Raw genomic sequence first — 12,766 nt, 5'->3', positions numbered from 1 at the left:
CTGCGTAATCTGCTCCAGTTCAGCTGGGATATTTGTACCCGGAACAAAGGGTGCACACTCACGGGTGCAGCTAGCTTAGCAAAATAAATTGTATGCAATAACAATGCTTCAGTGCTTTCAAAGGTTGGGTGGTCTAGAATTTATTTATTGTCCCCCATTTTGCGTGATTGCAGAGTTTGGACGACGATATAAGCCGCGGTATGGTTGAGTTCACAAAAAGATGGCATCGATTCAAACTTCCTAACTATTCTAAACTTTCCTGACTTGTGTCCTCAGTCAAACTGGACCGTGACCTGATCCGATCTGACCTGACCTAGCTAGCCATGCATGCCTTTTCATTTCATCCCCTCAGGTAACGCAAACACATCCAATGAAACGTATCCCTTTACTGGAAGCGCTGAGCTGCTCCAGTGTCACGTCAAAACAACAAACTAGTGCAGCCTAAGCCGAACGCTTCGGCTGTTCGAGGACCCTTCATTCTGGAGGCACAATATACTGAAGTATTCAGCTTATGAATGCGCACAAAAGCTTTCTTGGCAGTATTGGTAGTCTGATATGACAAATGACAGTCCTGTTACCGTGCAAAGGGAGACAAAGTTTGTCATCTTTTTATGCAGAGGTACAACATAAAGAGAGGAGTCCACTATATGTAACATGGATAAAATTTCACATCTATTTTTTTGAGTGATGAGACTTGTACTGGCCAGAAACTGCGGACCTTGAGAACCTGAGTCAGCCGGCTGTGATGAGAACATACCACCAACGCTATAGTACTAACCGGGATGATGCAACCGCCTCTCTTAAGCCTGAGGCACAACCCGCCGTACGTGCAATTTGTCCGTACGTTTTTTGTGGAGGCCACGTCCGCCACGTATTCCTGAAAACGTTCAGTCTGTACATGGCAGGTGCGTCGCCCGTACTGGCACGTACGGAGGGCGAATCCGCAGGCCGAACGCAGAGAAAGTTCTGCATGCACTTAAATTTCTACGGCGTGTCTGCGTGCTCCCAAATCCGTGGGATTCGCCACGTGTTCGTACGGAGACGGTACTTACCACTTACGGATACCAAAAGATTGCCCACGTTTTGGCACGTAGACAGCACGCACTTGCAAGTACGGTGGGTTGTGCCCCTAGCTTAATGCTGTACAAGTTAAGGTGCACTCTCACTGCACTTGCGTCAAGCTTGCATCACTGCGAGGTTCGAAAGATACTCAACGAATTTTAGAGGTAAAGAACGACTTTAAGTACTTTTTGTGTATCTTGTCGTCTTCTAAGTCATACTTTTACGTTTAACGCAATATCTAAATCATAAGAAAATCGTAGAAAGTAAAATAGTGACGCAGTGAACGAACCCCGCAGTGACACAAGCTTGACGCAAGTGCAGTGAGAGTGCATCTTTAGTAGTTCATTAACACAACTTAACACATGACCTAATGTTGAGTAAAGTGGTGCTTGACACTACTGACATCTGTCGCTGTAGAGCCGTGTACATGTGAATACTTTAACGTAGAGGCAGTTGCTGAGTAAGTCAACGATTCATCACTTGACACATGACCTAATGTTGAGTAAAGTCCACGTGTGACCACATACATTTGTCACTGTAGAGCCGTGTATACCATGTGAATACTTAACCTAGAGGCATCTGTTGGGTGTGCCAACCTTTCCTACTTTGTAAACTTTGTAATATGCCAACACCCACACCGGCACAGGTAACCCACTGTTCCGAATACATAGGTACGTGCAGTACCTCTTATTGAGAGGGTGCGGAGTGAACCGAACTGACCGATTGGTCAGGCAAAGATGCCGATTCGGCGTAATCTCCAAGCAGATCCTAAAATGGCATAATATAGTACCAAATTGGGCAAGGAATGTAGTCATCCAAACGGTGTCCAGTTGCCTTGTATCCCCGGTAGCGAAACAAACTCCTACCAAAGAATCATCAAAGACGGCTTCACTCCTCTGCAAGCTTTTGATACTATTTTATGCTACCGCAGAATCTGCTTGGAGATTAGATTCGGCACATGGATACTATATCTTCCCAACTGGCAGATCTGCATGGAGATTACAAAGTACAAAATGTATGCTAGAAGCTCGAATTTCCCGCCGTTGTGATTGAGAATCGGGAGTCCAGGGGAAGATACAGTGAGTTACCGCAGTAGGAGGTCAGGAAGATTGTGTCAACATAATTATGTGGGTGAGAACGAGAAACAAGATACCGAATCAACATAAAAGGGTGGCATCGATCCGTCTTTTTTGACAAAGCTGTAAGACGATACCACTAAAATTATGGGGTTATTCAAAATCATTATTAGCCTATTTTCTCCACCGATTGTTACATGATATTAAATGTGCAGTGCGGTTGTAATTGGATATTGTATATCATTGGTATTTCGGCGTTTGCCGGTAAGTCTGTCTTTTTTTTATAAAAAAATAAAATAAAACAAAACGCGTTGTAGAACGCCCGTGAATGGACTGTGCCATGTGGATGACAAGTTGATCGCAGTTGAGGTGCATTTTTGGGCGTTGTCACCAGCATACTTCTTCCTTCCCAGCCAGAGACAGAACGATGTTGAAGCAAGCGACAGTCCTACCTTTTCTTGTTCTCCTTGTCGTCACGCCTCTGGCAAAAGGTACGTTTTTGTCCTAAACACTGCGACAGCTTGCGGTAACAGACGTGTAACTTGAAAGTTGTGAACCTGTAAATAGAAGGGTGAAGGATGTGGTCATGTCGCGTGGGTATGTTCAACATCGATATCCTGTTCTAGAACTGAGTAAAAAATCACCCACCAGAGACATATATCTTACTAACACAACAGACAGCTGTCATCTAGATCTTATTCACTTTCGTGCCTTCAAAATGTCAAGGCGTTTCCAAAAAAAGCAGGAGCCTGGAGCCTCCTAACATCTTTCCTTCGTCACATTGACAGCAGTGACACCAGTGGAGTTGTATCTAGACAGCTCATTTGGCCACAAAGAGCTGTTTGTAACGTTACTGAATATATATCTGTTATATTTGTACTCTGCCGCTACTATAAACATGACAAAAACAGAACGTTCTTCCGATTGAACCATTATGGGAGAGTGACGATAACTTTTTAATGGTTCTTTGAAAAGGCAGCTATCGCCTACACTCTGTCGCCAAAACAAGCCACAAGGCACGGAGTTCATCTTGCACGGTGTTAAGTTTTGGAAGTTTAGTCTATCGGCACTGTTGTTTTGGGATAGATGTCTAAAATTCAATCGTGTCGCCCCTTGCGGCCGCCGAACCAATGACATTCTTCACATCAATCAAGTAATGCAAATTTTGATAGTGTTTCCGCATGGGTATCAACATTAAACACATATGCCATGGCCGAGTGGGTATAGTATTTGCCTTCGTGAGTTCGCGATCTTCGGCCCAGTCACGCCGAATTTAAAACGATAAATATTGCTCTCTCTGCTTAGCACTCAGCATTTAGTTGTATGTTTATGGTAGTTGAACACACAAACCACTACCAGAGAACTAGCTCCTTGTTGTATGTAGTGATTGCACATCGTAGTGTGGCCCAGGGCTACAAAAACGGAGATGGGCGTCGCCCGATGCACCATCGGGAAAGATTTAAACTTTTTAAAAACAGCTTTAATCTATAGGTTTATACCCCAGGAGTTTTGAGGTATCCGTAGCCGCGAGCTCGAATACGCTTGATATCTGTCCGAGTGTCCTCCAAGCACAAGGAATGTTTGTTCAATGCCACACTGGGACACTTATGTCTGGTCACTGAAGCGTTTGAGGGAAATCGTCTGTATTGAGTCGCGTTTCTCGTGATTTTACCCTCAATGCCGTAATAAGGGCTATCTGTGCTTGGCAATTCAGAGATGACGGTGGTCCACAGGTAAGCATAAAGGTAAACGTCGTTGCGCTAGCTCTAAGCTAGAGTACTTTACCATACGTGTGTGGACTCATTTCGGCACCTGGACAGTTCAACACCTACAAAGATCAGAGCTTGTACGGAGATTGGTTGCATTACCACAGAAGATATGGAAAATGTGTATCAATGTTTTTTTTTATTGCAAGTGTATTCAACATGGCCTGGTTTGTGTAAGTGCGTGAAAGAGGGATTCATTTGGGGCGTTCTGCAGAAGGAAGGTAGGCGCAAACGAGGGCGTGGCCTGTGTCTTAAGAGGCATGCCAAGTGCTGTTTTTAAATCACTTAGGCAGCTGTGTAGCTTTCGCCAGTCAACTTCTACTGGTAGCAAATATTCCCCAAGAAAGGTACTTCTACGTGTGACCAGTTGGATAGTGTTTATGATCTTTGGATACTGTCCTATCTCCGACAGATCTGCTTGGAGATTACACATTGACAGTCAGACGATAAAATATCCGAAGCACGCTTGAATACAAAACGGTTATAGAATGGTTTTCTATTTCAGCATTCAAATGCTGTCCGCCAATCAGAGCACGGCTTTTTTTTCAACCGTGACATCTCATCGTCTGGGCCTTTTGTGATAACCGTTAGTTTTTACTTTCTTCTCAGATGACAAAAGTTGAAGGACATACCACAGAGACGGAATAACTATGACTATTCACAACGACAATTTCATCTGCAGCGCAATTACTAACGGTCCGAAGAATAGCCAGAGTCACACAAGAACGGCCAGAACAATGGCAAAAGCGTGGCATGAAAAGAACTACATGCCAAATTTAAAGCAGCTTTAATGTTAGCATAATCTCACAAATCAAACACATGAAGTCGAGTCAAATCGACCATAGGACATACTGTCAGGCAGTCTATACAGTATATAGTACCATTGAATGTATTGTGCATATAAGCAAAAACGTCGTGGCAGTGAAAGCCAGTATGGCTCTTAACAGTCACATTTGCAAGGTTGGCAGTTGGATAAAAGAACGTGTCCATGGTAGTGACCCTTGACTTTGGCACCAGTTTACTTTGTTGTCACTTTGTTTCTATACCATTTGAATAGCAATTAACAAAGCAGATTCTTGTGTCATTAGCTAAGGCAGATATGTTATGCACTTGAAATAAAATTCTCACCTAGATAAAAATGTACTAGGTAACTTTTGTGCAGTCTGTGTGTGTGTGCGTGAGTGTATGATGTATATGTTTTCGGAGCTCGAGTAATAACTTAAGAACTTCTGAATGGATTGTGATGATATTTGGTATGAGCACACCTAGTCTTAATGACGAAGTGACTAGATCAGTCCACGACAGGAGACGACTCCTTACTTGACTGAAGATGGTATGCAGGTATGTAACCACTGGTCAAACACACGGGGTAAATGCCCCGCATTGTACAACTCACACATACAATAAATGTAATCTTGAGAGAAGTATTGAGAATCTGGTAAATAATAATAATGATATCGGGTGTATTTTGCAGCCAGCTGCAGTAGGTACCTAAAGTGTGGGTAATGAGGCTGTTTAACGTGGCGAGGCACCTCCTCGAGCACGGGACCCCCGTTTTACGTCCCTCCCGGAAGACGATTTCGTGGAAAGCTTCGTGAGGCTACAGCAATCCGGACGTCCTTGGTTGGGGCAAGAACGTTATATATCATATAACGTCCTTGGTTGGGGGACTCCATCCAAGTACTACAGTACTGTCCGGACCGCGCGATGCTTAACTTCCGAGATCGAGGGATATCGGGTGTACCAACGCGCCACGCGGCCGTAGCTAAATGAAGGCTTATTTTCTAATCAAATGAGACAAGATACAGGAGAATGTATTTTGTACTATGTGCGTAAAATTGTGTAAAACGTTATAGACTTATAAGAGTCATTAGGACTTTAAGTGATGTAAACTGCTGGCTGACTTGAGCTTTCATTGATAACCGAAGGTTCAAACAAAGAAACAAACAAAGCTCTGAATATTCATGGAGGTTTGAGGTCTCCAAACTGTTAATCAACCATAACGCTTTTAGGTGCGTATGTGTGCTGGCCGGGGACGGTGTCCGCCATTTGGATTAACCAACCTCGTAAACTAAATACTAAATGCTCACAAGTAAACAACTAGCTAAAGTGTTGGTGCTTCTCAAATTACTGAATACCAATGGTATTATTAACAGCTACACTAAAACACATACCGAATTACAGGGAATAAATAGAGCATAACTAAACACTCAGGTGTCATTCACGGGAAAAGTAGTCAGGAATTCATCCCTATATCAGCTAGCAGGTCTATAGGGATGAATGTACCGCAGGCAGGCTTGCAGAATAGTTTACGTAAAAAGGGTATTACCGTACCTAGAATGTTTGAAGAGAACCTGCGTGTGTTGCTGTCCAGATGCTTGTTTGGACGTGTTTGTTACTCTCCAAGCAGGCCCTACGGTGCCTTAGAGATAATATTAAAGCTGGCCAAGGAGTCATCACTCCAAATCACTCCATATATGGTTACCCGGACCGATTCTCGGGGCCGGACGGAATCCCATAGAACACCGGCACCGGTGCCCGTTTGACTCCCTTAGGCCGGCTATACTCCTTGGTCAGCTTTGATACCATCTCTAAGGCACCGTAGGGTCTGCTTGGAGAGAAGTGTTTGTAGCATAGGGAGTATACGGGTGGGGTAGATGCAAAGGAAATGTACAAAAAAGGAAAACCAAGACCTATCCATATACATGCGAATATACCTTTAATACGTGGTAGTCTGAGCTTCTTCGATGCTTTATCGCAACTCATAGAGAATCAAGTGGTAATCATCAAAATGAGAAGTCTCCTTCTGAAGAAGAAGATTTTGTCTGGCGTACAAAGTCAAAGATGTGTCACTGCTTTTTGTGTCAACAGGATGGACTATTGTTCTTTTTCCTGGAAAGTCTTTATTATATGTTATGCATCCATAGAGAGGAACACTGTGTGTTTTGTGTTACAGGTGCGACATGGGGCTACAGCGGAAACAATGGTGAGTCCTGTATACACACATTACAGTGCGATGACAGGTATATTGTGTGCAGAGGTGGCTGTCAGCAAAGCGTTAAGTCACGACATGCTCTTTTTTATTGTGTGGGATCATATGCATGGCATGCACTACCGGAAATTTGTGAAGTTCAACACTCTGTAATGGTATTTCCTGTTTTTAGAGGGTGATGAAAAAAGTAAAAACAGAGACTGCTGATAACATCGCTGTCAAGAGAGGATTCATACATTGATCGTTCCTTTCGGGCACCCCTTGGTGTCAGGGTTTGGAGGTTTGGAACGCAAAATTATGGTACAGAGGACCTCTCTAGGTCCATTTCTGAGAAAAAAAGTTCCAACTTGTAACAAACACTGTCAAAACAAACGCCCGCAATTCCTTTTTTAAATGTTTAGCAAACAGTAGTGTTGTTTTCTAACTTGAGTAAATACAAAACCTGCCTGAAGTTTCAGAAGTGCAGATTTTCCAGCATCAGATATGATGCTACTGTTATAGTAGTATTAATGTCACTATATAGTACCTTACTTTCTATCTCATATCCTTTGAACAGGGCCTGCGAACTGGGCTACAGTGGTGGCCAACACCTCTTGTGGCGCCAACTCCCAGTCTCCCATCAACATAGTCTCGGCATCAGCCACGCAGGAAACCTTCAGCGCCTTCTCCTTCACAGGGTACGATGCAGTCCCTAGTGACGTCAACATGACCATGAGCAATAATGGACACTCAGGTATGGTCATATCTACAGTTTGGATTGAGCTGTGTTCTCCACTAATGGTTCTTTGTCATCCAATCAGTTCTGGTTGAGTTATCCTATCTCCAGTTCTCATCTCTATACAGACCCCATAAAGGTTCTTTATCATCCAATCAGTTCTGGAGGAGTTATCCTCTCTCCAAGTGTCATTCCTACATGGTCCTGGTCACATTTCAAAACCGGGACCCGGTCGGGCAGCTTTCGGGGACGAAAAGTATGATATAAAAGACACTTAACTACATGTAACTACACAAGACGTAAAGAGCATAGTCGTGGGCCTTATTTGTGTTTATTTTTACGTATACATGTCTATTTTTCGTTTCCACAAACAGCCCGGTTGGGCCCCGGTTTGGAAATGTGACGATAGCTTTAAGCAATGTGCTCTCTCTCTAACGGTTCTTTGTCATCCAATCTAGATCCGTTTGAGCTGCCCTGTCCTTCCGTAAGGATTCTTTGTTCTGTTATCCATTGAATCAGTCTTCTTTGAGCTGTCCTCTCCATCTGATCAGGTCATCTTCACAGATTAGATTGCCGTGTCCCTCCAAAGGCCCTTTGTGACCTCTTATGTTCTGGTTGATCTGTTATCTCTCCCTCTAACGGTTCTTTGTTACCCTTACAGTTGTGGTTTCGCTGACCCCTGCCTCTACCGCCATCTCGGTGTCGGGAGGCGGCCTGACCGGCTCGTACATCGCCGCACAGTTCCACTTCCACTGGGGCAGCCAGGCCGACCTCACCGTCGGCTCCGAACACACCCTGGACGGGAACTCCTATCCCGGAGAGGTAGGGGTAGCCAAATTTTACTTACACACAGCTGTCAGTCTTTTTTGTCTGTTTTGCATACCCAGTAGCCTTATTAAATCTCGCTTAAAGCAGCACGCCCAACATCCGCCGGCCTGCATGCAGGCAGCAGAGTATGTGTTACACAGACTATATACTCCGGTAAACCTATTCTTCAGGCAAAGGTTCAGTCGCGGACATATATGTATATCTAGTAGTAGTAGTAGTTGAGAAATGTAGTGAGAGGGGCGCGCCGGTAAATTTCCCGACTACTGTATCTCCGCGACTCAACCTCTACTTGGAGAATAGGTAAACGGCCTTATGGCGTAACACACCAGGTTTTTACTGGGCAGTACAAGCTTAAGCTGCACTATCTGGACAGATTTACTAGCTAGTCGATACAGTCTATACCTAGATGATAACACATAGACATAATACTTTTTCTTTGTTTGAATGATTTTATCAATGCTCATTTGCAGCTTCACATCGTCCACTACTCGAGTGCTTACGGCTCTCTCGGTGATGCACTCGCTTCTGGTTCCGACACTGCTCTGGCCGTCCTGGGGTTCTTCTTGGAGGTTAGACCGCTTTTTCATACAGTCGGCCAGTCGATAGCAGGGTCTCTGTTTTTTTTTTTCGTTTTTGTATGATATACTTTTTCTGGCCATTTTTTTGTACTAGGTCGTTTGCGCTGTCGGCCCAAGCGACCCAGTACAAAAGAAATGGCCAGCAAAAGGTATCATGAGCACCTCTCCTAAAAATGAGGTGAAAAGCCCCAGAGAGCCTGCGATGGAGGCTACCAGCCGACACGTTTTGTGTTTTAAAGAATCCACAGAAAATCAACAGCGATAATGAGTGTATCACACACGACATGTATTGTTGGAGTTGTAAGCGAAATAGAGGGGGTGAACATGAAAGATGAAACATATATAGCAGCAGCTCGGGCCTGTACCTGAAGAAAAAGTGTGAAAAGTAAATGAATAGATCTAAGAAAAGTTGGACCTAGGAAAAGAAATGCTGTGTTTCTTCTTTCCCTACCTACCCTAGAAAAACCTGCCGAACCTAGCCCTTTTTGGGTGGGCACTGGACTCGCATAGCTTCCAGTTAGAATTTTTATTCAGCCTGCTTCCTATTGAAATAAAATACTGCTTGCCCTATCTAATGAAGGATAAATATATCTATTATGCACAAAACTGAAGTTAGACATTGAAAGACGACTGTCCTCATGCATTTTAATTTACTAGTTTGTTCAACTGTATTGTAATATAACGTTACAATTGAGAATAACATTGTTTCCTCTCTCTAGTCCTCCTCCAGTGACAATGCTGCACTTGCACCGATCATCAGCAACATCCAGAATGTGAACGATTCAGGTGCACATGTGCAGAAACCATGATTTTTAATCAGCCTATAGATCTGGTTATTGAAGTTAACTGTAACTAGATAGAACTAGAGTCACTGCGTTTCGCAATTGGTATTTATTTATCTATTCGGAAATGTATCATCGTACGTTTTGCTATAAACTAACTGTTGGTAAATGAATGAGTTTGAAGTTTGTGGTGAACCTTTAATTTAAACCGTCACTAACGTTATTTTGCAGGTGACTCGTACCAGTTCACTACGGAATTTTCGCTGGACTCCATTCTGCCCTCGAGTAAGACCAACTTCTTCCGCTACAGTGGCAGCCTGACCACCCCTACCTGTGACGAGGTAGTGGTTTGGACCGTCTTCCAGGAAACCATCAAAATCTCCCAAAGTCAGGTAAATACTAGAAAGTCTTCCCTGTGGCCTTTCGTCAATCTATTCACACGCGATAGTCGAAAGTGTCCACCTTTCATCAGCAATGGGATATGCAGCTTTTTGATTGGCTTTATCTATGACAAAGATAGACTTTCGGCCAATCAAAAAGCTGCATTTCACAGCCTCCAGTTTGTCATCTGCGTTTTCATTGGATCCTGGTTTGAGCGAGCGATTTGAGTCCTGCGCGCTGAGCCATGAGAGGTTCACATGTGACGTGTCCCCAATCAAGGCAGACTTGCAGCCAATCAAAAAGCTGGAGACGTGGAGAGCATGAAAGTGCCTACGAAAACAGAAAGTCTTCGCCCGATGGGGAAGACTTGAATAATAAATGTCTAACCAATGGCAATGCTATCCAGTATAGAATTCCTTTTAAGTCTCGAGCAAGATGTACATGGAACACCGATAACTGTACATATATATATAACTAGAGTTCGGCGACCTCATACCTCCATGAAAATTTAGAGCTTTCGTAAATTTCAGGCAATTGACCAACACATTAACATAATTCATGCATGGTGTTGTTCATCATTGACTAACGTACGCATATCACAATTATAAAATTCCCATTATTGATCATAAAGCGGTTTTGAATTTTTACATAAATTATGCAAATAAGTTCATTACCATATTTGGTATATGCTTATATTCCACCTATCATAATTAACATGTGTTACGTGTATTGAGGTCCAGTTATTGAAAACAATGAAACTATACAATTTCCTCATTAATTATGCAAATTAAGTCCTCATTTGCATAACATGCATATCATTATGAACATCTTTGCCTAAGCTACCTGCATGCCTAAAATGCAGGCAATCCGTTGTTCCTTTCTGCAGTTATCCGCTTTGGAGTGTCTTGACAAAAACGCCCCTGCAGTTCCACAATTAAATGTCAGGGGACTGAAACTTGCCCCACTTTTTCATGATGCTAAAAGCTATCTACCACTTAAATGTCACGACCATATCACGTCAGTGACAAGACATACATTGAAAAAACTGCTATGATAGAATATTCTCATTAATTATGCAAATGTATTCCTGATTTGCATAATTATCTTATCTTGTACAACATCGTCTAAGGTACCTACATACCAAAAATCATGAAAATCCGTTGTTCCCTTCTTGAGTTATCCTCGTCAGAAGTTTTTGACAAAAATGCCCCTGCTATCCCCAAACTAGACGCTAGGGGGCCCAAACTTATGTCATTTCTTCCTGAGCACAAGAGCTATCTAACGCTTAAAAATCGTGACCATAGCATGTTCAGAACACCGAGATAGCAAAACCGGAATTTGCGCTGCAGTACCAAGGGGAGTTGCTAGGGGGCCCAAAATCTAATCATTTCCAGCTTTCGTCACACACTACCAACACACCAAGTATGAAACCAATCCACAAAGCCGTTCTTGAGTTATCTTGTTTACACACACACACACACACACACACACACACACACAAACACACAAACGCGGGGTAAAATATAACCTCCATGACATTTCATGGAGGTAACTACTACTGTTGTTTGCCCAACAGCTGAACACCCTTGTCGCCGGCGCCTATTTCACCGCGGAGTCTGGCCAGGCCGCGGCAGTGATGGAAAACAACTACCGCCCAGTTCTGGCACTCAACGGGCGGACCGTATCCAGCTCTTTTGACGCCTCCGCCTCCTTGCGGATCCTGCCGGCATGGCAACTCCTTGTCGCTGCCCTCACTTTTGCTGTGGCCGCTGCTCTCAAGGCGTAATGTTTCAGCACGTTCTCAGTGGTTAAAAGCTATAATCAAGAATTCAATGAAATAACTGTGTGGCTTGCTTGATTCGTTCTACTGCACTAGTACTTGCCCTACTGTGACATGTTTGTACTTCTTACCCAGGGATGTTCACAATATTTTAGCAGTTATGATTTTAAGAGATACAAATATATACTAGCTTTTTAGTATGGCATGCCTTAATCATTTTTCTGGAATTGTGTGGTATAGAATTCTAAATCATGTTTTGAAATGTTTGAATACCGAGTTGGGTCTACTATAAGAATGTATACCACTTACATTTAAGTTTGTGTTGTGACCTTTAAGAAATACACTATGCTGAGTTCACATCTTATGTGAAATTGCTTTACATTCTCGTTTACGTTTTCAAATAGATTGGTGCTTGTTTAAAAATCACTTCAACTTGGAAGTCAGCACATTCCATCTTAAGCAAATTGGTTCATGTAATTCCTCTTGTTGTCAAAGTATGGAACATATTTATCTTGTGCCTCACCTATTAAAAAACATCTCAGGTCATTATTGTGTCTTTTTATACTTGTTTACTACTACTTTTATTATGTCTATCTTAGGCCACACCGATTTAATTTCTTGGTTCACGGATTCGCTCACTCCTATTTTTTGGAAAAAAAAAAAAATTACCACTCAGCAAATTTTCACCATTAATGAAACCATTCACCAACTTTCTGGTGTAGCAAATTGGCCTTTATATTATAAGCCCCTTAAAGTGTGGGTACAGGTGCTGTTACTGTACAAAAATAGTGTTTTTGTACTTTTTT

General features: G+C 42.9%; 1 protein-coding gene across 1 annotated transcript; it reads left to right on the top strand.

Annotated features, from left to right (window-relative positions):
- The first annotated feature begins 2,496 nt into the window (after positions 1-2,496).
- LOC118429943 (carbonic anhydrase 7-like) lies at positions 2,497-12,506 on the top strand. Its single transcript, XM_035840591.1, has 8 exons — positions 2,497-2,629; positions 6,861-6,890; positions 7,453-7,629; positions 8,273-8,433; positions 8,910-9,008; positions 9,737-9,803; positions 10,031-10,191; positions 11,757-12,506. Exons 1-8 carry the CDS (start codon positions 2,566-2,568, stop codon positions 11,964-11,966), a joined length of 969 nt encoding a protein of 322 aa, XP_035696484.1. The 5' UTR covers positions 2,497-2,565; the 3' UTR covers positions 11,967-12,506.
- Positions 12,507-12,766: the final 260 nt, after the last annotated feature.

This window comes from Branchiostoma floridae, chromosome 14 (genome assembly GCF_000003815.2).
Source record: "Branchiostoma floridae strain S238N-H82 chromosome 14, Bfl_VNyyK, whole genome shotgun sequence".
NCBI classification, from domain to species: domain Eukaryota; kingdom Metazoa; phylum Chordata; class Leptocardii; order Amphioxiformes; family Branchiostomatidae; genus Branchiostoma; species Branchiostoma floridae.
The sequence above is the reverse complement of the archived record's forward strand: the minus strand, read 5'-3'. Positions and strand labels throughout refer to the sequence as shown.